Source organism: Stomoxys calcitrans, chromosome 3 (genome assembly GCF_963082655.1).
Source record: "Stomoxys calcitrans chromosome 3, idStoCalc2.1, whole genome shotgun sequence".
In the NCBI taxonomy this organism is placed as follows: Eukaryota; Metazoa; Arthropoda; class Insecta; order Diptera; family Muscidae; genus Stomoxys; species Stomoxys calcitrans.
Window position 1 is genome coordinate 159,060,249 of NC_081554.1, and position 26,269 is coordinate 159,086,517.

The 26,269-nt window shown below is 42.8% G+C and overlaps 1 protein-coding gene across 1 annotated transcript in view; it reads left to right on the forward strand.

Annotated features, from left to right (window-relative positions):
* LOC106085304 (epithelial discoidin domain-containing receptor 1) overlaps nt 1-26,269 on the forward strand; it is a 903,344-nt gene that overhangs the window by 384,296 nt on the left and 492,779 nt on the right. The window contains exon 11 of the mRNA XM_059364462.1: nt 20,101-21,058. Coding sequence (XP_059220445.1) covers nt 20,101-21,058 — 958 coding nt within the window. The remainder of the gene's footprint in view (nt 1-20,100; nt 21,059-26,269) is intronic.

Consider the following 26,269-nt stretch of genomic DNA (forward strand, 5'->3'; position numbering starts at 1 on the left):
ATTTCAGTCAAATTGAATAAGAATTTCACTCTTTAGACGCTCAAGAAGTACAATCAGGATATGGGTTTATATGGGAGCTATATCTATTGGTTGCCCAAAAAGTAATTGCGGATTTTTCATATAGTCGTAGACAAATTTTTTCACCGCTTGTGACTCTGTAATTGCATTCTTTCTTCTGTCATTTATCAGCTGTTACGTTTGGCTTGCTTTAGAAAAAAAGTGTAAAAAAGTATATTTGATTAAAGTTCATTCTAAGTTTTATTAAAAATTCATTTACTATCTTTTATAAAATCCGAAATTACTTTTTGGGCAACCCGATAAATACGAACCCACATAGCCGATTTACAATCCCAACCGACCTACATTAGTAAGAAGTATTCGTGGAAAATTTCAAGAGCCTAGGTTTACACCTTCGAAAGTTAGCATGCTTTCCTCAGACAGACAAACAGACTGACGGACATGGCTAGATCGAAAGACCAGGTTTCTTGTGGGAATCGAACTCACGACCCTTGTACTGGTGATCCGAGCACGCCACCTACTCAGGTACCGGGGCAACCCGCCATAGGATTCCTTGAAATTTTTCTGTTCTAGTGTGTTCTCGAGGTATCGCGCCTATCCCGGGACATTCAGTATACTCGTATGGGTCTAAATTAGATGGCACCATCAGGGCAGGTGTCTTCATTAAATTTAGTTTAATCGGGAAATAATTAAGACTTGTGCAAAGTCTTTCGTCGCGGTACGGGATCGATGTCACAATATGTTTAGACTGTCAGGCGGCACTGAAGGCCCTGGTGCCGAGCCGTTTGGCGACGAAACTGGTAAGGTTAGGTTGAAAAGAGGGTGAAGATATTAATACGCCCCATGCCACTATGGACATACTCCTAAGCCAGTAATCGGCATATTGTGCGCTCTAAATACAAGAAAAAGTAACCTCGGAAAAGAAAATCTAAGTTAGGAATTCCGTGCTACTTACAAAATCCTTGATTGTTTTCCATGCCACTCCCCTAAGTTGGTTCATGCCTGGTACAGAGTCACCACTTAAGTCCCGATATCTGTTAGATGCAAAAGCCAGGCAATGACATAGGAAATGCTCCAATGTCTCATCATCTCCCCCCACATGCCCTACACTTGCTCTCATTTGCCGCACCGATTTTACATAAGTGAGCTCGTAGTCCTATGTGTCCCGTTGTGATACCAATGGCTATACTGAACTCCTTCTTACTTCCTTTCATCAGCAGCCTCGTCTTCTCACGATCTGGATCCCCCCCATAGGATTTTCGCTGTCCTACCGACCGTTTCGCTGTTCCATCGTGTTACACGCGCATTCGTCGCCCAGGCCTTTAACTCGGACTGCGTCGACCCAAAAGGCTTCGGGTTAACCAAGTTTATTGACGGCAGTCCTCTGCCCATCACCGCCAAATTATCTGCCCTTTCATTCCCCCTTACTCCGTTATGGCCCGGCACCCAAACGATGAGGATTTTGTTTTCCTCAGAACAGGCGGTAATCTCCTTCTTACACTGCAAGATTGTTCGTTACCTTACCGTCCTGGTTGTTATTACCCTTATGTCAATTTTAGTGTCGGTAAAGATGTTCCTACTCGACGTCCTCATGTTAGCACCACACCACTTCAAGCATTCCGTGATCACCCGGATTGCCGCCTGCAGGACCGTATTATGGTCAGCCAGCCTAAAACAGATCTCAGACCCTGGGTTCTCGATATAGACCCCCAGGCCCACTCTGTGCTCCAGCTTCGATCCATCAGTGTAACATGATCTTCCAGATGTGCAATACTTGAGTTCCGCCAATCCAAGACTGCGTCGCTGGTAGCACTGCCTTGCCCCCAACCTCAAGGTTCATCTCAGTTATCGAATCGGAAACCTCATCCCTTCCTTCCAGGTTTCCTATCGTCGCTTCGATTACACTGCGATGGTATGAGCTGCTCCCATCCTCAATCCATTCTCCCATCGCCTTAAGTCTCATAGCCGCAGTGGCTGCCTCACACTGAATCTGTATATAAATGGGTCGGATATCTAGAATAGTCTCCAGTGCCCTAGTGGGCGTAGTCCTCGTCGCTCCGACTATGGCAAGAAAACATGCACTCTGAACCTGTTGTATGGTCCTTATGTTGCACTTTCTCTCCACAGCATTCCACCAAACTATTGAGGAGTAAGTAAGTATTTGTCTAATCACGCTCCAGTAGAGCCAGTGGACTATCCTGGGATTCAGGCCCCATTTAGAGCCTATGGCCCGTCTACATAGTGTCCAACATTTGTGAGCCTTCTCAGTACGCTCCTGAATGTGACACTTCCAATTCAGTTTCCTGTCCAAGATCTTACCTAAGTATTTGACATTGTCAGATATCGAAATCGTGGTGGGTTAAATTGGCCCACGGGGTGGGTTAATTTGGCCCACCTACGTCTTCCTCGCGAACAGGCATATTTCAGTCTTCTCTGGGTTAACATTGAGACCTCGTTGCGGTATGGCATCGAGACCTCTTTGCGGTACGGCATCGGTAAGACATCGGTCCAAGCTTGTCGTGACTCCGATGCCGTACCGCAACGAGGTCTCAATGTTAACCCAGAGAAGACTGAAATATGCCTGTTCGCGAGGAAGACGAAGGTCCAAGCTTGTCGTGACACCGAAGGCTCTGATGCCGGGCCATTTGGCGGCGAAACTGATTGGGATTTCAGGCTTTGCTGGGAAAGGTTTCCAGGCTCTCGGTCTTGCGATACCAGGTAATAAAGCGGCGGAAGAAGCAGATTGCCACAAATCGTTCTACGAAATTAGTGAGGCCTTCTCTATACAAACTTCCTGGTAGGATGAAGGCCATCTACTATGACTGACCGCACGGATGGGAAGTGGGCTGTTTCTGTAGGCTGCATGGTGGTAGAGGCCCTCTTACTGATTATTTTGCGGAACAGGACGTCTTCCATTCGGGAACTAAGGAAGCATGAGTTAAGACTGCTGATAGAAGTCCTGCTATATCAGGTCTTTGATGTCGCGCTGAAAGCAGCGATAGGCAGTCTTCTATGGGGCATGGGATGACGAGAGTAATTGGAGACGGTTAAGTAGCTTTTGTGTCACCGCCGCGCAATTGTGATGGGAATAAATAGAATAATGGGTTAACTCCTCTTCCTATGCATGGATTCCCTCCAGACATTTAGTCTTCTTGTTACTCCCTTAGGAAGATAACCTTAAGAGAGTTCCTATCGTGTATGGAGTGGCCTACTTTTATACCCACCACCGTAGCACAGAGGTTATCATGTCCGCCTGTGACGCTGAGCGACTGGGTTCGAATTCTGGCGAGAACATCATAAAAATGTTCAGCGGTGGTTTTGCCCTCCTAATGCTGGCAACATTTATGAGGTACTATACCAGTTGGTATAGCAGCCGTGTAAAAACTTCTCCACAAAAGAGGTGCCGCATTGCGGCGCGACATTCAGACTAGGCTATAAAAAGGAAGCCCCTTATCATTGAGCTTAAACTTGAATCGGACAGCACTCATTGATATGTGAGAAGTTTGCCCTGTTTCTTAATGGAATGTTCATGAGCAAATTTGAGTTACCACGAAAAATAGATCTGCGACCCATATTATTAATCGCCAAGACATTCTAAATCTAGTCTTATCCGTCCGTCTATACATCTGTCGAAATCACGATAGCGATCGAACAAATAAATTTGTCCTATTGAAATTTTACACATTTACTATTAGTTGATGTACGTCGTTGGGGATTGCCAAGAGGCCACAATGGAACCTTAATAAACCGATTTCCCGACATGATATCTGGAGCCCCTGGAAGCCTCAATAGTTATCCGATTTGGTTGTTGGAAACATTGTGTCTGAGTCGAAAATCCTTTGGCGGATAAAAATCTTCGGCTTCTTTAAGTCGCTAGGCTCTAATTATGCATCACCAGTTGAATTACAGGCCGTGTCCGATAGACAGGTTGCTTGGCTTAGGGAGATATACTCCGCTTGTATCAGCATGTCATAGGATGGAGGGTCAAAAAGCTCATTTTCATTCCAAAAGCAGGAAAACCTTGACACACAAACGCGAAAGAATTGCGCCCTATTCTCGCCGCATGTGCTCCACTACATCTCGCTGATACCCATTATATCACTATGAAGCTTTCTACACTCCGACGTAAACTTAGGGAGATATACTCTGCTTGTACCAGCATGCCATAGGATGGAGGGACAAAAAGGTAATTTTTTATTTCAAAAGCAGAAAAAACATACCACACGAAGGCGACAGTTTTGCACCTTATCCTGGCCGCACTTGTTCCACCTCATCTCGCTGATACCCATTCCATCACCATGAAGCCTTATTCTCGAACATAAACTGTGCAAATTTTCCGGTTTGGTTTAAGGTTCTAAACTTGCACTGGGCAAATCAAGTCCTTTTTCGTAAGCCATATGTCATCAACACCAAAGGAGTCCGGTTTTTATCTCTTGTTAAAATTCTGATATTTAGGAGGCCACCATACCGTAGAAGTCAGCATGTGCGCCTATGACGCTGAAAGCATGGGTTCGAATCCTGGCGAGAAAAATGTATCAGCGGTGGACTTCCCCTCTTTATTCTTACGACGTTTGTGAGGTTCTATAGCACTTGGTATGACAGCCATGTAAAAACTTCCTCCCAAATTGGTGTCGCACAGCGGCTCGCCGTTCGAATTCGGCTATAAAAAGGATCTAATTTCGTCATTTCGTTTGCAGCACCTCGAAATATTCGTCTAAGACCCCATAAAGTATATATAATCTTGATCGTCATGACATTTTAAGTCGATCTAGATATGTCCGTCCCTCCGTCTGTCTGTTGAAGCACGCTAACTTTCGAAGGAGTTAAGCTAGATGCTTCAAGTTTTGCACAAATATTTATCAGTGTAGGTCAGTTGCGATTGGAAATGGGCCAAATCGGTCCATATTTTGATATAGCTGCCATATAAACTAATCTTGGGTCTTAATTTCTTGAGCCTCCAGCGGGCGCAATCCTTATCCGATTTGGCTAAAATTTTGCATGTGGTGTATTGGCTTCCAACAACTGTGCCAAGTATGGTCTAAATTAGTCCATAACTTAATATAGCCGCCATATAAACCGATCTTTGACTTCTTGAGACACTAGAGGGGGCAATTTTTATTCAATTTGGGTGAAAGTTTCCACGGGGTGTTCTCTTATGACTTCCAACAACTGTGCTAAGAATTCGTTCAAAACCTGATATACCTATCATTTAAACCGTTTTCGTATCTTAACTTCTTGAGCCGCTAGAGGGCGCAATTATTATCCGATTCTGCTGAATTTTGAATAAAATGTTTTATTTGAACTTTCAACAACTGTGCTAGGTATGGTCTAAATTGGTTCATAACCAAGTATAGCTGCCATTTAAACCGATCTTGAATCTTAACTTCTTGAGCCATTAGAGGGCGCCATTTTTATTCAATTTGTGGTCCATATCGGTTCAAACCCTTATATAGCTCTCATACCTTCTCTCTTATATATAAAATTGAATTTGTGTTTGTTTGACTGTTTGTCGGTTTGTTTTTTAGTTCCGTATAGACTCAAAAACGGCTGAACCGATTAACTTAAAATTTTCACAGATTGTGTTTGTTGATGTGGAAGGAAACATAGGCTATATAATTTTTTGATATCAGACGGGCAGCGGACCCTCCCCCTAACCCCAAAAGTACAACCCTAAAATAAAAGTGGATCGATCGGGACAATATGGGACTCAAATTAAAGGTATTCAGGAGTAGAGAACGAATTTCATGTTAAACATTGGGTCCAAGTAACTGGGGGGGGGCAGCCCCAACCCCAAAACCCCCTAAAGTAGGGTTTTTGAACGCTCTTGACAATATGGGACTCAAATGAAAGGTATTCGGGTGTCGATTGCGAATAAGGTCAGGAACGAAAATTAGGCTTAATAGTTTGTTGATTTCGGAAGGGGGCGAACCCTCCCCCTTTACCCGAAGGCAACACCTAAAATCAAAAGTAGACCGATCGGGACATATGGGTATCAAATGAAAGGTATTGGAAAATAGATTACGAATTTCCCAAACAAACATATTGGGCGTTCATATCAATATGGGCCTCAAATGAAAGGTTGTTGAAAGGGAGTTGATTACAAAATCAGATCGACTTAGAATAGTAAGATGGGCATATGATCCATCATGCGACTCGGTTTTTTTTGTTTGTTCCGTAGAATCAAAAACGGCTGAACCTATTTTCTTAAAATGTTCACAGATTGTGTGAGTTTGTGAGTTTGTCGATATCGGATGGAGGCGATCCCTCCCCCTTACCCCAAAAACGCCATCCAAAACCAAAAGTGGACCGATAGGCACAATAAGGGCATCAAATGAAAGGTATTGGAGACTAGAAAGCGAATATTAAAGTAAAATTTGGGTCCAAGTACCCAGCGGGCCTGCCCAATCCAAAAACTCTTCTGAACAGATATATTCGAAGTTCATGCCAATATGGACCTCAAATTAAAAGTATTCGACAGTAGCATACAAATATGGCATAAAAAGTTAGATCCAAGTAATTGGAGGTCGCCCCATCCCCAAATACCCCCAAATGGTCATATTAGACGATCATGTCTATATGGGGATCAAATGAAAGGTATTTGGGAGTAGATTACGAGTATGACATCAAAATTTTAGTTCAAGTCTAGGTGCCGCTTTTCCTTCCAAAAATAAGTCATTGACTCATTATGACAATATGGGACTCCAATGAAAGGTATTTGAGAGTAGAAAACGAATTTGATATCAAATTTTGGAGCCAAGTGTATGGAGGTATGCCCTAAAGCGCCCCCTAAACTGAACTTAATTCCCGATTATGGCAATATGGAGCTCAAATCAATGGTATTTGGGAGTAAAGAACATATTTGATATTTATTTTCAGAGCAAAGTGACGGTGGCCGCCCCAGCCCCAAAACACCCCCCAAACATTTCATATTTACTGACCATGGCAATATGGGGCTCACATTAAATAGATTTGGGAGTGCAGCAACAATTTGATATCCATATTTGAGTCAAAATGTTTGAGTGCCATCCCTCCCCTAAAAAGCACTTCTCATTACCCCAATTTTTAAAAACACCAGATCTCGGAGAGTTGTCATGCGATTCGTTCGAAATTTTTTTTGCACTCTCACAGTCAAAACAAAACATGGTTTCTATTATTGGGGTCAGGTGCCTCGGAGGCCGTCCAAAACCCGCCAAATGGGTATATAGACCAATCACGACAATATATTGCTGAAACGAAATGTGCTTGAGAGAAAAAAAACGAATTTGATAGCCAATTGAAAAGCCGTGTGTTTGAGGAACTGACCCACCCGAAAACACCTCCCTATTATATGAAAGCTATTTGATGTTTAAAAGGGTTTAATTTTCGGGAGATTTATACCCATTTTCCGGACAAAGTCCCTGGGGTCCATCCCACCCTCAAACAGAATTTATTTACCTATCATGCCATTATGGGGCTCATATAAAATGTATTTGAAAGTAGAGCACGAAGCGTATATTTACATTAAGGGCCAAGTATCTCTCTAAACCGAAAATATTTACCAATTTACTCACGAAATTTACTCACGAACAGAGAAGGGGCACACTCTCACACATCAATGCAAGCTTTTCGATTCAAGTTTAAACTCATTGATAAGGGACTTTTTTTATAGCCGAATCCGAATGCGGTGCCGCAGTGCGACATCTTTTTGGGGAGAATTTTTTACATGACCAGACATGGATTTGAACGCAGGCGTTCAGCGTTATAGGCGGACATAGGCTACAGTGATACGAATTCGATATACACATTAAGGGCGAAGTGTCCCAACCCTAAATGATATTAGAGAGTTAAAGAAGGCGCAGCGGAGGGGGCTTCTTGATTCGGTCAGGCCGAACACAATTTCACTTGTTTTCTTTTTTGATTTTAAGGGACCAGAGAGCATCGCTCTTTGATTCCTTAGTTTAAAGGCAGGGCTGCTGCCTTTTTAGTTCATGGCCCCCAAACTTGCCAAATGGCTGCCTATTGCTATGATTATTTGATGTTATAGTAGGATGTTCGGCGCAGGCATTACGCAATGTATCTCCTCTGTGGAAGCAGCGTATGCCGCGGGAAGGCGGAGGTCATAAAGGTCGCAGAGGCTTTGATACGCTTTTCGACGCCTTACACCCCATATATACATACAGCTTTCATATATATATATTCGCCCAATTTGGACTAATACTGCAATAATTGCAACATTCGTTAAGCGATCCTGAAGGCGATCTAGCAATGTCCACTCGTCTGTCCGTCCGTCTGCTGAAATCACGCTACAGTCTTTAAAAATAGAGATATTGAGCTGAATCTTTGCACAGATTCTTTTTTTGTCCATAACCAGGTTAAGTTCGAAGATAGGCTATATCGGACTATATCTTGATATAGGTCCCATATAGACCGATCCGCCGATTTTGGGTCTTAGGCCCATAAAAGCCACATTTATTATCCGATATTGCTGAAATTTGGGACAGTGAGTTGCGATAGGCCAGTCGAAATCATTCTTCAATGTGGCCCAGATCGGTCCAGATTTGGATATAGCTGCCATATGGACCGATCCTCCGATTTAGGGTCTCAGGCCCATAAAAGCCACATTTATTATCCGATTTTGCTGAAGTTTGGGACAGTGAGTTGTTTTAGACACCTCGACATCCTTTGTCAATTTGGCCCAGATCGGTCCAGATTTGGATATAGCTGCCATATAGACCGTTTCACAGATTTAGGATTTTAGGCCCACAAAAGCCACATTTATTATCCGATTTTGATGAAATTTGGGACAGTGAGTTGTGTTTTGACCTACGATATCTTTCTGCAATATGGAATAGATCGGTCCAGACTAGGATACAGCTGCCTTATAGACCGAACTCTCGGTCTTGGGCCCATAAAAGCGCATTTATTATTCGATTTAACCATAATTTGGGACGGAGAGTTGTGTTAGACACTTCGGTAGCCTTCTTTAATTTGGCTCAGATCGGTCCAGATTTGGATGTAGCTGCCATATAGACCGATCTCTCGATTTAAAGTTTTGGGGCTCTAAAAGGTGCATTCATTGTCCAATTTCGCCGAAATGAGGGACAGTGAGTTGTGTTAGGCCCTTCGACATTCTTCTTCAATTTTACTCAGATCGGTGTACATTTGGATGTAGTGCCATATAGAACGATCTTTCGATTTAAGATTTTGGACCTATAAAAGGCGCATTCATTGTCCGATTTCGGCGAAATGTGGGACAGTGAGTTCTGTTAGGCCCTTCGACATTCTTCTTCAATTTCACTCAGATCGGTCCACATTTGGATGTAGTGTCATATAGAACGATCTTTCGATTTAAGATTTTGTACCTAAATGAAATGTGGGACAGGCCCTTCGACATTCTTCTTCAATTTCACTCAGATCGAACTGAATTTGGATATAGCCGCCATATAGACCGATCTCTTGACTTAGGGTTTTGGACCCATAAAAGGCGCATTTAAAATCCGATTTCACTGAAATTTGACACAGTGACTTATATAAGGCTTCTTGACATCCTTGTCGTTTATGGTTCAGATCGGAATATATTTCGATATAGGTATGCAATGTTCACCGCATTTTGACGAAAGGTGGTTTACATATATCCCCGGGCCGAACTTAACACTTCTTTACTTGTTTTTAATTCAACGACTAGCCTGCATACACAATGTGTTGTATGGTATCATAAAGTCGAATTTGCCCGACTTTGTTATAAGGTATTTGTTTTATTTCTTTTTGTCCCCTATATTCCTTCATCATCCCCTCGACTTTAATCAATAATGGCCATAAATGGTACAACCTGTATGACTCTATAGAAATTAACAACTTGTATGTCAACATCAGCCATACAAATAAACTCGAAAAAATATGTTTTAAAATTTCCCCAGGGCTTAATGTGACCAATGGAAGTTGGCACAGCACAAAAAGTCAAAGCCTTGGGCCTCATCAACATATCACAAATGACATGATGTGTCAATGTAACATTTTAATTGCGAGTCATGTCAAAACAGAGTACAAAAGTGTATGTAAAACAACAACAAACCCAACAACAAAAAGTTCACAGCACAATTCCAGAAATATTTGCGGTACATATAGACAGAAATAAGGCAAAACGTTTGCCAATTTTTGTTTTGCTTTTTCATTTTATTTGTTTTTACAAAAATTTGCCATATTGTTTAACATTGTGGTCCAAGGAGGGTGGGAGGGGAGAAGTACGAAACTCTGACAAAATTTGGTCTCCTCACTTACGAGCAACATGTGCAACATGTTCTCCATGACACATCATGACCCAAACTACCAACATGAGAAAACTTTTCCATTGAATGTGCGAAAAGTTTCAATTTAAATTGGACATGGACAATTTGTAATGAATTCTAATGTCGAATGTTGGGGCTTTTCATATTTTGTGTCATTTGTTTGTTTTGCTCTTCAATTTTTTTGGAGGGGGGTTTTTGTTAAAATTGCTGTGTGTTGTTGTTGTTTTCGTTTTCGTTTTTTGGAAACCCCCTTTAGGAGTTTATTGAGTAATGAATATCAACATTCCAATTGTTCATATGCAATGGCTTTGCATGTACGACTGTTCGTTCACATGCAGTTGCCATCCTAAGCGTATACGTAACAAATTTTTATTGCTTATACGCTATGGTGGTTTAAATAAATTGGCAGCCAATGTGTTTGTTAGTCGGAAGATTGTTGGGCACAGCAAACTCCGCAGTATGGTTTGGAAAACAGACTAAAACGGATCAACAAGTAAAAACGGAATAAAAGGGCACTTGAATGTCCACCCCCATGGTTTCCGAAAGTTATGTTAAGTTGGTTTAAGGATTATTTTGCAGAGAACAAATCAGCAAATGAACGAGACATATGGGGTCTCCAGAAGTCATAAAGGGGGTCAGATTACTGAGGTTCTCTCTTTTTAAAAAACCCATCAGGTCCTTATTTTCTATGCCTGCAAAAGGCTATACGTTTACACCACATATCTGAAGACTCTTGAGAGGTTGATAGAAGCTTTTCTTAGGGCAAAGCATGCATGTAGTGAGGGCGAGTCCACTGCAACAGCTGTTCACAACCTAGTCGGATACATAGAGGGTTCTCAGCTGTCAATGAATATACGAAGGTTAATTGCAAATTTTACCCATGAACATTCCACTAAGGAGCAGGGGCAACTTCTCACATATTAATGAGTGCAGTCCGATTCAAGCTTAAGCTCAATGATAATTGGCCTCCTTTTTATAGCCGAGTCCGAACGGCGTGCCGCAGTGCGACACCTCTATGGAGAGAAGTTTGAATGGGTTGCCCAAAAAGTAATTAAGGATTTTTCAAAAGAAAGTAAATGCATTTTTAATAAAATTTAGAATGAACTTTAATCAAATATACTTTTTTACACTTTTTTCTAAAGCAAGCTAAAAGTAACAGCTGATAACTGACAGAAGAAAGAATGCAATTACAGAGTCACAAGCTGTGAAAAAATTTGTCAACGCCGACTATATGAAAAATCCGCAATTACTTTTTGGGCAACCCAATACATGGCATATTACCCCACAAATGTTGCCAGCATTAGCAGAGGAAAGCCACCGCTGAAAATTTTTTCTGATGGTCTCGCCAGGATTCGAACCCAGGAGTTCAGCGTCATAGACGGACATGCTAACCTCTGCGCTACAGTGACCTCCGAAGATAGCATTTCTTTACATTGAAGGTGCTTTCAATAATATAAAGCCAATGTCAATCAAGAAGGAGCTGGAGTTTCTATGCATCAACACTACCGTAAGCAGTTTTTTGGTAACATACCTACTAAAAGATGTATTACGGCAGGCTTGGGATCTGTGGATCTAAAAAACTGGGTCAGCAGAGCAACCCCTTAAGGAGGTGTGCTATCTACTCTACTTTAAAACATAACCATAAACAATATATGATTGTCCCTGGAAGAAAAAAATATGTAAAAGGGGTCGCGTATTCCGATGACGTGGCTATTGCGGTTAGGAGAAAGTTTTCCAGATACACTTCAGGAAGCTCTACGTGCCACAGCAAAGTGGACTACCGAAAATGATCTAGGAGTAAATCCAGGCAAGACAGTAGTATTTCTTTTCACCAGGACAAGTTGGGAGGAGAGCATGTTCCATTTTCAGAAAGATCAAAATACGTAGCTGTTTTGCTGGACAGGAAACTTAACTTCAAATCCAACATTTTAGAAATGGCAAGAGAGGCAACTCCTGCCCTATACACCTGTAAGAGAGCCATTGGCAAAAGCTCGGGGTAAAAACCGAGTGTCTTGCATTGGGCATATACTGCAATTGTCAGACTTATAATGCTGTATGATGTTGTGGTCTGGTGGATGGCGATTCAAATGTCCACCTAATGTTCAATACTCAACCGAAATACTCAGAGAAAGGCTTTTTTTATGCATCACAGCCGCAGTGAGGACAACACCGTCTGATTCACAGAATTTAATGCCACACCTAATGCCTCAGGATATTGTGACGAGGCAAATTACTGCGGCCATTGCTGTGAGATTAAGGGAGCTTTCTCTTTGGTTATGTGGCGGCTCCGGACACTGTGTTATCCCTGATACAATGTCCGAAGATCCAGGCAGTGTGGTTTACACATTGCCTTAGCCGCGTTTTGATAAAAGTACTGTATCCCGATTTTAACTACGATATCCTTGGAAATAGAAGTTGCAAAGACTTCTACACGCTTGATTCCAAACTAGACAACCCGGTGGGCTATAGGGTGTACTCCGAATAACTAGAACTGGTCATATCGAGAAGTTTACCCGACCACTGCAGTGTGTATCAAGCGAAGATCTTAACAATTTAAGAAGTGGTGAAATGGCTATGATGTATTGTATTATCATAACGACGATGGGCATATATATCTTCTTCGACAGCCAGGCAGCCATAAAATCCCTGGAGAACGCTTTTCTAAATACAAAAACTGCCCTCGACTGTAGCAGATCTCTCTACGAGATGGCTGAACACTTCAAATTTCACTTGTTCTTGTTGCCAGGCCACAGAGAAATGCCAGGGAGTTTCAAAACGGACGAGCTTGCGATACTAGGAACTACCCTACACATTCCAAGGGAACTGGGGTCTGTGAGTAAGCCTGTAGCGGCATATAAGCAATTTTTTATGATCAGACCCGAAGGGCAACGAATTATAGATGGTCACAAAAGGAGACTGATAGCATTTCAAAATTATGTGGCCTCATCTAGACTTAAAGAGGCCTACCGCTTTGCTGTCACTGGCTAGAACAGACATTTCAGTAATTTTGACCGTCATTATAGGTCACCCTCTAAACATGCTGACAGACTGAAGGTTGTCAGTAACGACTTTTGGAGAAACTGAGAGGACATCGAGGAAGTATAGTCTAAATAACACCTTCTGTGTGTGTGTCCCGCACTGGCGGTCAGAAGGAGTTTCACTTTAGGTTCTAATTTCTTTGAGAGCCAGTCTGATTTAGAGGCTGCGAACGTTTGCAATTTGTTGGGCTTCTTAAGCGATCTGGATGGTTCAAAGGTAGGAACTAGAACGACAATAAGTAAAAAAGGCGTAAAGTTCCGCCTCGATTCCCTCCACCTTGGGTATATATACAAACCACCTTTCGTCAAAATCCAGTGAAAAATGCATAATTTATGCCCCCTTAGCAGCTATATCGAAATAAGATCCGATTTGGACCAAATTCGGTACGAACATTGAGTTTTCTACTAAGTACAAGTCATTGTTCCATTTCCATATTGCTCTTTTTGGTAGCTATATCCAAATATAGGCCGATCTGAACCATATACGACACGGATGTTGAAAAGCCTAACATAAGTCACTGTGTCAAATTTCAGCGAAATCGGATTATAAATGCCCCTTTTATGGGGCCAAGACTATAAATCGAGAGATCGGTCTATATGGCAGCTGTATTCAAATCTGAACCGATTTTGACCAAATTGTAAAAGGATGTCAATGGGCCTAACAAAACTCAAAATAAATGCGCCTTTTATGGGTCCAAGGCCTTAAATCGAGAATATATAACCATATCTTAACCGATCTGGCCACATTGAATAAGGATATTTAAGGATCTAACGCAACGCACTGTCCCAAATTTCGGGCAATAAATTCGCCTTTTGTGGGCGCAAGACCTTAAAACGAAAGATTGGTCTATGTGGCAGCTATATCCAAATCTTCACCAGTCTGGTCCAAATTGAAGAGGGATACCGAAGGGCCTTACATAACTCACTGTCCTAAATTTTGGCAAAAGCGGACAATAAATGCGCCTTTTATGGACCCAAGACCTTAAATCGAGAGATCGAGCTATATGGTAGCTATATCCAAATCTGGACCGATCTGAGCCAAATTAAAGAAGGATGTCGATTGACCCAATGCAACTCACTGTCTCAAATTTCACCTAACTCTGATAATAAATCTGGCATTAACGAGCCTAAGACCTTAAATCGGCAGATCGGTCTATATGGAGGCTACATCAAGTTATAGCCAGATATAGCTCATCTTTGAACTTAACGTGCCCATCCATCGGTAGTGGGTATATGGCTTCCAGAGTCTTAAGAAGTCTATTCGGGAGACCGGTATATATGGGAGCAATATCAGTTTAAAGACTTATTTGGACCGCACTGGACACAGTTATTGCAATTCATAACAGAACACTGCATGCAAATTTTCAGCCATATTGAATGAAAATTGCGGCTTGTTAGGGCTCAAGAAGTCAAATCGCAAGATAGGTTTATATGGGAGTTATATAAGGTTATAAATCGATACGGACCGTACTTAATACAGTTGTTGGAAGTCATAACGGAACAATACGTGCAAAATTTCAGTCCCATCGGAAGAAAATTACGGCTTCCAGGGGCTCAAGAAGTCTAATCGGGAGACAGGTTTACATGGGAGCAATATTATGTTATAGACCGATTTGGTCCGTATTTGGCACTGTTATTGAAAGTCGTTACAGAATACCGCTTGCAAAATTTCAGCCAAATCGAGCAAAAATTGCGGTTAGTAAGGGCTAAAGAAGTCAAATCGTGAGATCGGTTTAAATAGGAGCTAAATCTGAACCGATATGGCCCATTTGCAATCCCCAGTGCCCTACATTAATAATAAGTATCTGTGCAAAATTTCATGCGGCTAGCTTTAAGCGTTCGACCGCTATCGTGATTTTGACAGAGGGCCGGACGGACGAACATGGCTAGATCGACTCGGAACGTTGAGACGATCATGAATATATTTTCTTTATGGAGTCTAAGACGAATATTTCAAGGTGTTACATACGGAATGACTAGATTAGTTTACCCCCATCCTATGGTGGTGGTTATAAAAATCATTTTTGGCTTTGATGTCCCATTCACCCTTGGATTCGGCAGACATGAATTCCTCTATGTTGATCTGAGGTAATATTTTAACTAAGTCTAGCAAAATTAGAACTCAATTGAGCAAAATGGAGGCTTTTGGAGGCTCTAGAAGTCAAATTCAGGATACAAAATAAAAATAAAAATTCTTACCCCAGTTATTTTTGATTCATTTCATGTCCAAAATGTTTGTTGGGTTATCCACCCATTAATGATGCCATGTTTTGCAGCGACAAATGTGTCGCTTTCAATTGGAAATATGATGTGTTTTATGCTGTCACTTTATGCATCAACAAACCTACATACATACAAATGTCACAATTCAGACACCCAAAGTTGTCAAATATCATCAAAAGTTCAAAATGTACTTTCACGTTTTTGGCTCTGCAATCATCGTTGGGCTTACCAATAAATATTTGGGTCAATTTGTGGCATGAAGTGAATGAAATGCGATATGTGACACCGAGCTATGGAAACTATAAATCAACTACAATACATGAATTGCAACAAAAAGTGCAACAGAATGGTTGCTTATGTTCCAGTAAAGGGAAAACTTAAATTTAAGAAAATGGTTGTTAGAAAAGTTTAGGTTAGGTTGGAAGGGGATAATGCCAAGATTTTTGTCTTGGCACCCGCGTAGGCCATCATGTGACCCATTGTGTTTCCTCATGAACTATTCCTCTTCCCTCAGATGTAAGACCTCCCTGGAAGACAGGCTTCAATGTATTTTCTCGTACTACTTTGCCGCTTAGATGAAGGCCTTGTATTTGACTCGAGATTCACTCCAGACTTAGCAAGTACATTGGCTTTCCCATTCATCAATGTCCTTGTGTGCCGGGACCCAACATATGACATCCCAGCAGCGGCCCAGGATCTTGGATTCCACATATAGACACCACAAGTTCCGCTGCTACAGCCATAGCATACAATTCAGCTTGAAAGATTCTGCAATCATCGCTCTTCCGCAAGGAGACATTGATATCGAGTTCACAGCAATGGAACCACATCCTGTTTCATTTTTCATCTTCGATCCATCTGTAAATGCGTTAATGCCTATAAACCTACCTCATTTTGATTAACTCTCCTTCGATTTAAATGGATACACCGCCAACGTTTGCCCCTATTTCTTAGTGGAATGTTCATGGGCAAAATTTGCATTTACCGCCAAAGTTCGCATCCTTACATAGAAGGTTTCTTCTATTTTGTTCACAACTTCATACAAGAAGGTCGTTACCTGTCTCCTCTTGAAATAGGTCTTCGGCTTGTATCGGGGTAATTCGCCGGCTATCCTACACTTTGTCACGTTATAGGTCAAAACTTTCCTTGTCGGATTTGGTTATGAACACTACCCTTGCCCAATCCGTCTTAGGATCCCTCTTTATTAGGCTGCTTAAGCTCTGTACCGCTGCACTACCTGACATTTCTGGATGTCGATCTTCGCCTATCACAGTTATTCAAATCTTGCAAAAATAGCTTTGAACACATAGATCGCCATGCCATTAGTTTTAGCCATACCTGTCTTGGAGTCCTGGTTAGAGCCTGTCACAAGAAGAGTTCCTTCGTCCATCTTCTCTCTGTGGAAAAGCTCATTTTTTTCCTTTACCAGCAAGCCCCATAAGAGCAGCGTTTTTAACCCGGCACAGTTAGCTGTGTTACGCTCTTCGATATCTGTGTTCAATATGACCCAGATTAGTCTATATTTCGGCCCATAGGAAGCGCATTTATTATCTGATTTCACTGAAATTTGGCACAGTGACCTATGGTAGGCTTTTCGACACCCGCGCCTTATATGGTTTAGGTAGGTCTATATTTGGATATAGCTGCCCATGTACCAATCACCCTGATTGGGTGCATTTATTTACCGATGTCGCTAACATTTAGTAGAATGAGTTGCATTAGACCCTTACGTATCCTACCCTAATATGTCGGAGAACGGAAGGTTGTTGGTGTATCAGTTTATTGTGTTCTACCTTTCGTCTGCTTGATTATGTTGAGTGTCAAGACCCAGGAACTCTGCGACTTAGATGGGGTTCGTCCACAGGGATCTGGGTCTAACGTGTATCGTGCGGTCCCTGGTTACAATCGGGACATACATCTTGCACGTCGGCATCAATCCTAGCTCTGTGGGAATTAAGGCGGCTGCATCTGCCGGGACGTAATTGAACCAGAACTACTCTGGTTTTCAGGGGGAGGTCGATTTCTTCGGGTGCAATGGGTGGCGGTCGTTCTCCAAGGACTACATTCACCCGGTAGCCAATTACCGCATCTGCTACCGTGTCTGCATGAATGTTTGTTTAGACCCGCTTGATATGCCGCTTGATCTTGAGGTTCTCTGTACGACTCCCCCAAACTCGGTTCTTTTCCAGGCTTCAGTAGCGGGATCACTCTGCTCATTTTCCAGACATTGGGAACTATAAGAGTGTTCAATGGCAGATTGAGGACAGTGGTAAGGTACTCAACTCCAGGTGAATCCAGATTCTTTAACATCAATGTAGAGATTCCGTCGGGGCCCAACACTTTAGATGAATTGATCTCTTCGGATCAGTCACGGTTATTTCGCCAAAAATGACTGAGATCCTGTCATCCTGTCTACCGGCGTTCGAGAGTGACTTAATAGTAGACCACTGTTTCCTACATCGGTGCCTAAGTTACATTGCTCCAAGTGTTCCAGTTACAAATCCGCTTATGTTCGTTGACCACCCTGTTTATTTCCAGATTCAGCTCGCTGATTCTGGGGTTAGCGGGGTCCATAGCTCGAATCCCATCACGCTCGTCTGCGAGTAAACTGCATGCGCCAGGAAATTGGACCGCACTTGGGGTATTTGACCGGCTGGTATTAAGCGAGCGGTTGCTGCGTTAATGATGTCTCGGAATTTCCTCTCGGCCACAAGCACATCAGAGGGGGGTGGCAGTTCACTAAAGCGGCGATTGGTATACTCCCTGAAGCCAGTCCAATCGGCCTTCTTATAATTGATAAACGTCCGGCGCTCAGAGGTTATGAAGTCGGGGTGTCGGTCGATGGTGAGAATTATGGGGAGGTGGTCTGACAAAGAGATGACGGCTTGCCAGGATACGTCATTCAGGAGATCAGGGGATGCAATGGAGATGTCTGGCGAGCTGCTGCACCTCCTCGTAATCCTAGTGGGGGCATCCTCATTCACCGTGCAAAACGTGGAGTTTTCAATCTGCTCTGCCAACGCTAAAGTCCCCTAGAACCAGACGATTATGGTCAGATAGCAAGCCACCTATATCGGGGTTGTAAGCCTGGCCATTAATCGGGACACAGCTACCAACCGGCGGTATGTTCACGTTGTATATCTCTATCTCGGCAGTACCAGACTTGACTGCTATCCCTATACATTCCATGTATGGGTCACTAGCGTCAAGCGCAGGCGAGATAGGTCTATACTGCACGGAATGGTGTATATCGTAGGCCTGTCCCCCACCTCCATTCCTTGAGCGATCCTTACGTAGCACATTGTAACCGTGACAACTGTGCAAGCTGCAGGTGTTGGTCAGCTTTGTCTCCTGGGTCGCTGCGACCAATATGCTCTTCCGACTCATAAAGTCCACGATCTCATCGATCTTGCCACCCAGTCCATTGCAGTTTAACTGCAAGAACGATACACTTCCCGGCACTGGCCTGGCAATATTAGGGCTAGGATGCTGCCGTTGCGTAAGTTGCCGTACGGGAGAGAATGGGGGGGGGGTCACATAGTCCAACGACGAGGACGCCTAAGGCGACGACGACGACGCTTGTGACCCACTGCTGGCCATGTTCGCACAGCACCTTGCAACATAGCCAGTATGACTATACTCCCGTAGTGAAGTGAGGCCAGAGCAAGATCGGAAATGTACCCACTCCATGCACCGGTTACACCTCACCGACACCGACCGATGATGAAGGCGGTTCTGGCAAACCGAACAGAACCAGGGTCCGGGGTTCTTTTCAATCCCGGCACGGACCAGAATCGTGTGGAGAAGGCACTCCGGTATGTGCCTCTCCCATGACGAAAAAAGACGAACACGTACACTGAGGCAGCAGCCCTTGCCGATGAGGATTCCATCGGTTCAATCCGATGCGTACAACCGGCTGCCATGGGATTGGATGGAGAAAGGAAGGTATTAAGACATAGCTGCCATATTGTTTCCAAATTGTTCCAATGTTTCCAAATCGAGCATTGTGCCCACCCAAAGAGTGAGGAAACGGCCATCGAGAGTTTTTATTAATTCTGCTATTACAAACTGCTGCATCAAAACATTCCCACTTCAGAGTTCAACACCTCCAGGCTTTAACACCTATTTAAGTATCAACTCATTGACCAGATCCTCAGCTTGAGACTGGAACTGGAGGCTGGAATCTTAAGAGATAACTCTGCTTCCGCAGTAGTTGTCAGCATATGTCGGCCCATTTCTGAAGTACCTCATGTGAACTTTGACGTAGGAGGGCGGTTTCTTACATTTATCTGTGGACAGTTTACTCTTCCGAAATGGCTGTGGCGTCTTTGAAGAATATGACGTCGAAGCTATTTATTTTACAAATTTAATCAATCGTTAACAAATTCTTATCGTAACTTGATTTTTATAAATACTTTTTTTAAATTGGCTTCCAGAATTCATTCCATTTTAGAGATTTCAAACTTTTTTTGCATTTTCTTTAAACGTCCAATACAAATGTAGTATTTTTCAGTGTGTTTTTCTTCTCACTTCTTCCTTTGCTTTCGCCATTTCAGATGTTCCCGACATCGTTTGCCAAGACTATGCAGTGCCGCATATGCAAAACCTAATACCATCGCAAAAGTCAAATTCTCTTTACAGTGGGGCGGGCAGTATTTTGGGTGGTGTCGTTAGCAGTGGTGCTGTTGCAAATAGTCTTAATGGAAGTAACAGTAATTACAGTACAACATTAACGAGCAACCGCAACACTCTCAACAATATGTTCCATATGAAAATTCCACCTCCGCCACCACCACCCTTGTGCAGTGCAGCAGGTTCTAAACTTGGTGCAGGTCCTTCGTCGCTATCGTCGTCAACAGTCTCATCAACACATTATGCATTACAGCCACAACCACAGACATCGCCAGCATGCTCAGGATCAGGATCGGCAACAACAACAGCAATGCCACCCTTCGAGAAATATTATGCTGCAATGGCAATTTGTAAAGCCAATATGTCGACAACATTGGCTTCCAATAATGCTGCAACAGCACTCGAGCAGCAAATGAATGGGACTCCAGCAACAACACAGCAACACTACAGAGAACAGACAACAACCACCGGAACATTGCCCAATGGCAAAAGTGGTTTTTTAGCTGGAAATTTTCAAAATGCCCTCACATTACCTACGAATAAAACTCAGAATTTCGATAAGTCTCCAGGAGGAGGAAGTGGTGGCAGCACTAAGGGCTGCATTACTGGCCACACGCATACGGTAGGTGGCGGCGGTGGTGGTGTTGCGGGTGGCGGTTGTGCTGGTGGCATTAGCTATGCCCCAGGCAGCCTCAATGTCACATTGACAAAACCGCATCATTACAATGTAACCGAATTGAGTGATTTCATGAACATGGCCGATGCCGAAGAGTTGGCCAATTGTCAGTTGCAGGAATTTCCAAGACACTCATTAGTTATTGTGGAAAAATTGGGCTGCGGTGTATTTGGTGAATATCATTTGTGCGAAACGAGAGGTTTAAGGTAAGTATTGTGGTTACAAACTCATGTGAATATGAGAGTGTTGTAGTGTGTGTGTGTGTGTGTGACATATTTAAGGTCTAATTCTAAGTGGTAGGCTGTGCATGGGGGAACAATTTTACATGGGGAAATTGTGTATACTTTACTTAGGCTGGCTACAACTAACATTATCAAAACTCAAAGATTTTTCTTAATCCCCGAAGAAGAGTTAGCATTATTTACATCATAAAGGCAATTATCCCATAAAAGGAATTTTTATGCAACATCACTATTAGGGTACAAGATTGAAATTAAATAGCTACGCAGCGGGAAAGTTCAGGAGTAAAAACTGCTTTTAGAATGTCCTATTTCGAAGACAAAAGACATGCCAGAGATATTCCCTAGTTCTTATTTTACAAGCCGTGTTGAAAAATGTAAGGCCTTCCCTTCTCATTTCCAAAAGTAGGGCTTAAAGAAGCCCTTTTGCCGATGGAGGATTTGAACGTGTAGGATAACTAAAACAAGTAAAAAAGGGTTAAGTTCGGTCGGTTAAGTTCATCAAAATTCGGTGAAAATTTCATACCTTATACTCATATACCTCATACCGATCTGAACTATATACTACACGGATGTCGAAAAGTCGAACATTAGTAACTGGGTCAAATTTCAGTGAAATCAGATTATAAATGCGCCTTTTATGGGGCCAAGACTTTAAATCGAGATATCAGTCTACATGGCAGCTATATCCAAATGTGGACCGATTTGGGTCAAGTTCCATAAACATGTTGAAGAGCCTAACACAAAGCACTGTCCCAAATTTCGGCGAAATTGGACAATAAATGCCTCTTTTATGGGCCCTAAACCTTAAATCCAGAGATCGGTCTATATGGCAGCTATATTCAAATCTGGACCGATCTGGGCAAAATTGAAGAAGGACGTCGAGGAGCCCAACCAAACTCACTGTCTCAAATTTCAGCGACATCGGACAATAAATGCGTCTTTTATGGCCCCAAAACCTAAAACCTAGATATCGGTCTATATGGAAGCTGTATCCAAATCTAGACCGATCTGTGTGATATTGCAGAAGTATGTCAAGGGGCTTAAGTTAACTCACTGTTCCAAATTTCGGCGACATCGGACAATAAATGAGCATTTTATGGGCCCAAAACCATAAATCAGGAAATCGGTCTATATGGCAGCTATATCCAAATCTGAACCGATCTGGACCAAATTGAAGAAATATGTCAAAGGGTCTAACACAACTCACTGTCCCAAATTTCAGCAAAATCGGACAATGAATGTGGCTTTTATGGGCCTTACACCATAAATCGGAGGATCGGTCTATATGGCAGCTATATCCAAATCTAAACCGATCTGAGGCAAATTAACGAAGGATGTCCATGGGCTTTACACAATTCACTGTCCCGAGTTTCATCAAAATCGGATAATAAAAGTGGCTTTTGTGGGCCTAAGACCCTAAACCGGAGGATCGGTCTATATGGCAGCTATATCCAAATCTAGACTGATCTAAGCCAAATTGGCGAAGGATGTCGAAGGGCCTAACTCTACTCACTGTCCCAAATTTTAACAAAATCGGATAATAAATGTGGCTTTTATGGGCCTAAGACCCTAAATCGGCGGATCGGTCTATATTGGGGCTATATCAAGATATAGTCCGATTTAGCCCATCTTCGAACTTAAGCTACTTATGGACTAAAAAAGAATCTGTGCAAAGTTTCAGCTCAATATCTCTATTTTTAAAGACTGTAGCGTGATTTCAACAGACAGCGGACGGACATGTCTAGATGGTCTTAGATTTTTACGCTGATCAAGAATATATATACTTTATAGGGTCCGAAATGGATATTTCGATGTGTTGCAAATGGAATGACAAACAAGTAAAAGCGTGCTAAGTTCGGCCGGGCCGAATCTTATATACCCTCCACCATGGATCGCATTTGTCGAGTTCTTTTCGCGGCATCTCTTCTTGGGCAAAAAAAAGGATATAAGAAAAGATTTGCTCTTCTATTAGAGCGATATCAAGATATGGTCCGGTTTGGACCACAATTAAATAATATGTTGGAGACCTGTGTAAAGTGTCAGCCAATTCGAATAAGAATTGCGCCCTTTGGGGGCTCATGATGTAAAATAGAGAGATCGATTTATATGGGAGCTGCATCGGGATATAGACCGATTCAGACCATAATAAACATGTATGTTAATGGTCATGAGAGAATCCGTCGTACAAAATTTCAGACAAATCGGATAATAATTGCGACCTCTAGAGGCTCAAGAAGTCAAGATCCCAGATGGGTTTATATAGCAGCTATATCAGGTTATGAACCGATTTGAACCATACTTGGCACAGTTGTTGGATATCATAACAAAACACGTCGTGCAAAATTTCATTTCAATCGGATAAGAATTGCGCACTCTAGAGGCTCAAGAAGTCAAGACCCCAGATCGGTTTATATGGCAGCTATATCAGGTTATGAACCGATTTGAACCATACTTGGCACAGTTGTTGGATATCATAACAAAACACATCGTGCAAAATTTCATTCCAATCGGATAAGAATTGCACACTCTAGAGGCTCAAGAAGTCAAGACCCAAGATCGGTTTATATGGCAGCTATATCAGGTTATGAACCGATTTGATCCATACTTAATACAGTTGTTGGATATCATAACAAAACACTTCGTGCAAAATTTCATCCCAATCGGATAAGAATTACGCACTCTAGAGGCTCAAGAAGTCAAGACCCAAGATCGGTTTATATGGCAGCTATATCAGGTTATAAACCGATTTGAACCATACTCGGCACAGTTGTTGGATATCATAACAAAACACGTCGTGCAAAAATTCATTCAAATCGGATAAGAATTGCGCACTCTAGAGGCTCAAGAAGTCAAGACCCAAGATCGGTTTATATGGCAGCTATATCAAAGCATGGACCGATATGGCCCATTTACAATACCAACCGACCTACACTAATTTCAAGAGGCTAGCTTTACTCCTTCGGAAGCTAGCGTGCTTTCGACAGACAGACGGACGGACGGACGGACGGACGGACGGACGGACGGACGGACAGACGGACGGACGGACGGACGGACGGACGGACAGATGGACAGATGGACGGACGGACGGACGGACGGGCGGACGGACGGACAGACGGACGGACATGGCTAGATCGACATAAAATTTCACGACGATCAAGAATATATATACTTTATGGGGTCTCAGTCGAATATTTCGACTAGTTACAAACAGAATGACGAAATTAGTATACCCCCATCCTATGGTGGAGGGTATAAAAAATGAATATACCCCCATCCTTCGGTGGTGGGTATAAAAACCAATAATGCTCTCTCAATTTTATTTTATAGAGACGATTTAATTTAAATTTCTCTTTCGACTGTAATCTCCCAAAATCTATTTTTAGAATGGGAACATTATTTTCGAAATCTTAATGTGCCTTCGCCGGGATGGGATCCACGGACGCTCTGCTTACTTAGTCGATGTGCTTACTACTGGGCTATGGGAAGGTTAGGTTACGTTTAAGTGGTAGTCTGCCATCAGACTCACTTAGACGTTTTCGTCCATTGTGATACCACAGAAGAAGGAAGATGCCTTCTAGTTCCTACCGTTGAATCATCCAGATCCCTTGAAAAAACCCAATAACTTGCGAACGTTCACATCCGCTAACTCAGACAGGTTCTCAAAGAAATGAGAACCTAAAGTGGAACTCCTTCTGGCTGCTAGTGTGGGACACACACACAGAAGGTGCTCGATAGTCTCTTCTTCTTAGATGTCCCCACAGCTTCTGCAAAAGTCGTTGCTGGCAACCTTCAGCCTGTCAGCACGTTTTCCGATTAGAAAGTGACCTGTCATGACCGAGACAATGACTGAGACGACTGTTCTAGCCAATGACAACAAAGCAGTAGACCTCTTCAAGTCTAGATTAGGCCACATAGTTTTGGAATGCTCACAGCCACCCTCTTTGTGACCTTCTACCATTCGTTGTCCTTCGGGCCTGGTCCTGAAAAATTAACTAACATGTCGCTTGAGGCATACCTACAGATTCCAGTATCCCTGGGATGTGTAGGGTAGTTAATAGTCTCGCAAGCTCTTCCGCTTTACAATTCCCTGGAATATCTCTGTGGCCAGGCACCCAGAACAGGTGAATTTTGAACTGTTCAGCCATCTCGTTGAGAGATCTGTGAAAGTCGAGAGCGGTTTTTGTGTTCAGAAATATGTTTTCCAGGGATTTATGGCTGCCTGGCTGTCTGAGAAGATATTAATGCCAAACGTCGTTATAACATTCAATCACTTCCTTAATTGCAAGTATCTCCGTTTGATACACACTGCAGTGGTCGAGTAACCTTTTCGATGTGACTAGTTCTAGGTCTTTAGAGTACACCCCAAAGCCCACCTGGTCGTCTAGTTTAGTATAAAAGTCTATGTAACCTATGTTACCAGAGATATCGTAGTTCCAATCGGTTCTATTCGAGGTCTCCATAGCGCAGAGGTTAGCATGTCCGCCTATGACGCTGAACGCTGGGGTTCGAATCCTGGAGAGACCATTTGGCATATTTATTCACATCTGCATCTCCTAAAATTTTCCCCAGCAGGATATTTAATAGCTCATATGATGAACTGTATCCTTTTCTGAAATCTCGTTCCAACGACGTGCCGTAGGACGACACCTTTTTGTGGAGATGTTTCACTAATGTCGCCAGCCAGGAGGGGATAACCACCACTGAAAATTTTTCTAATGTTCTCGCTAGGCGTACATGCAAACCTCTGCGCTACGGTGGCATCTAAGCTAGTGTCATCCTGCAGAGTGTTACTAATTTTGCAGGCATACCACACTCAGACATCGCTTGCTATACCTTTGAACGTATATAACTGTCGAAGGCGGCTTTGTAGTCAACGAAGACTTTTCCAGGATTTGGCGCAGTGTAAAAATGTGGTCTATGATGGATTTAAAAGGTCTAACCAGGAGCAGCTCATGCCATTGCGGTATAATCGAGGCGACGAAAGGAAACCTGGAAGGAAGGGAAGGGAAGAGGTTTCCGGATCGTATATCTGAGACGACCCTTGAGGTCGAGTGCGGCGCACTGCTGCCAGCTGCACAGTCTTGGACTCACGGAACCCTAGTAGTGTCATCTGGAAGATCATGTTTCACGGATGGATCAAAACTCGGGGACAGAGGGAGCCTGGTGGTCTACGTT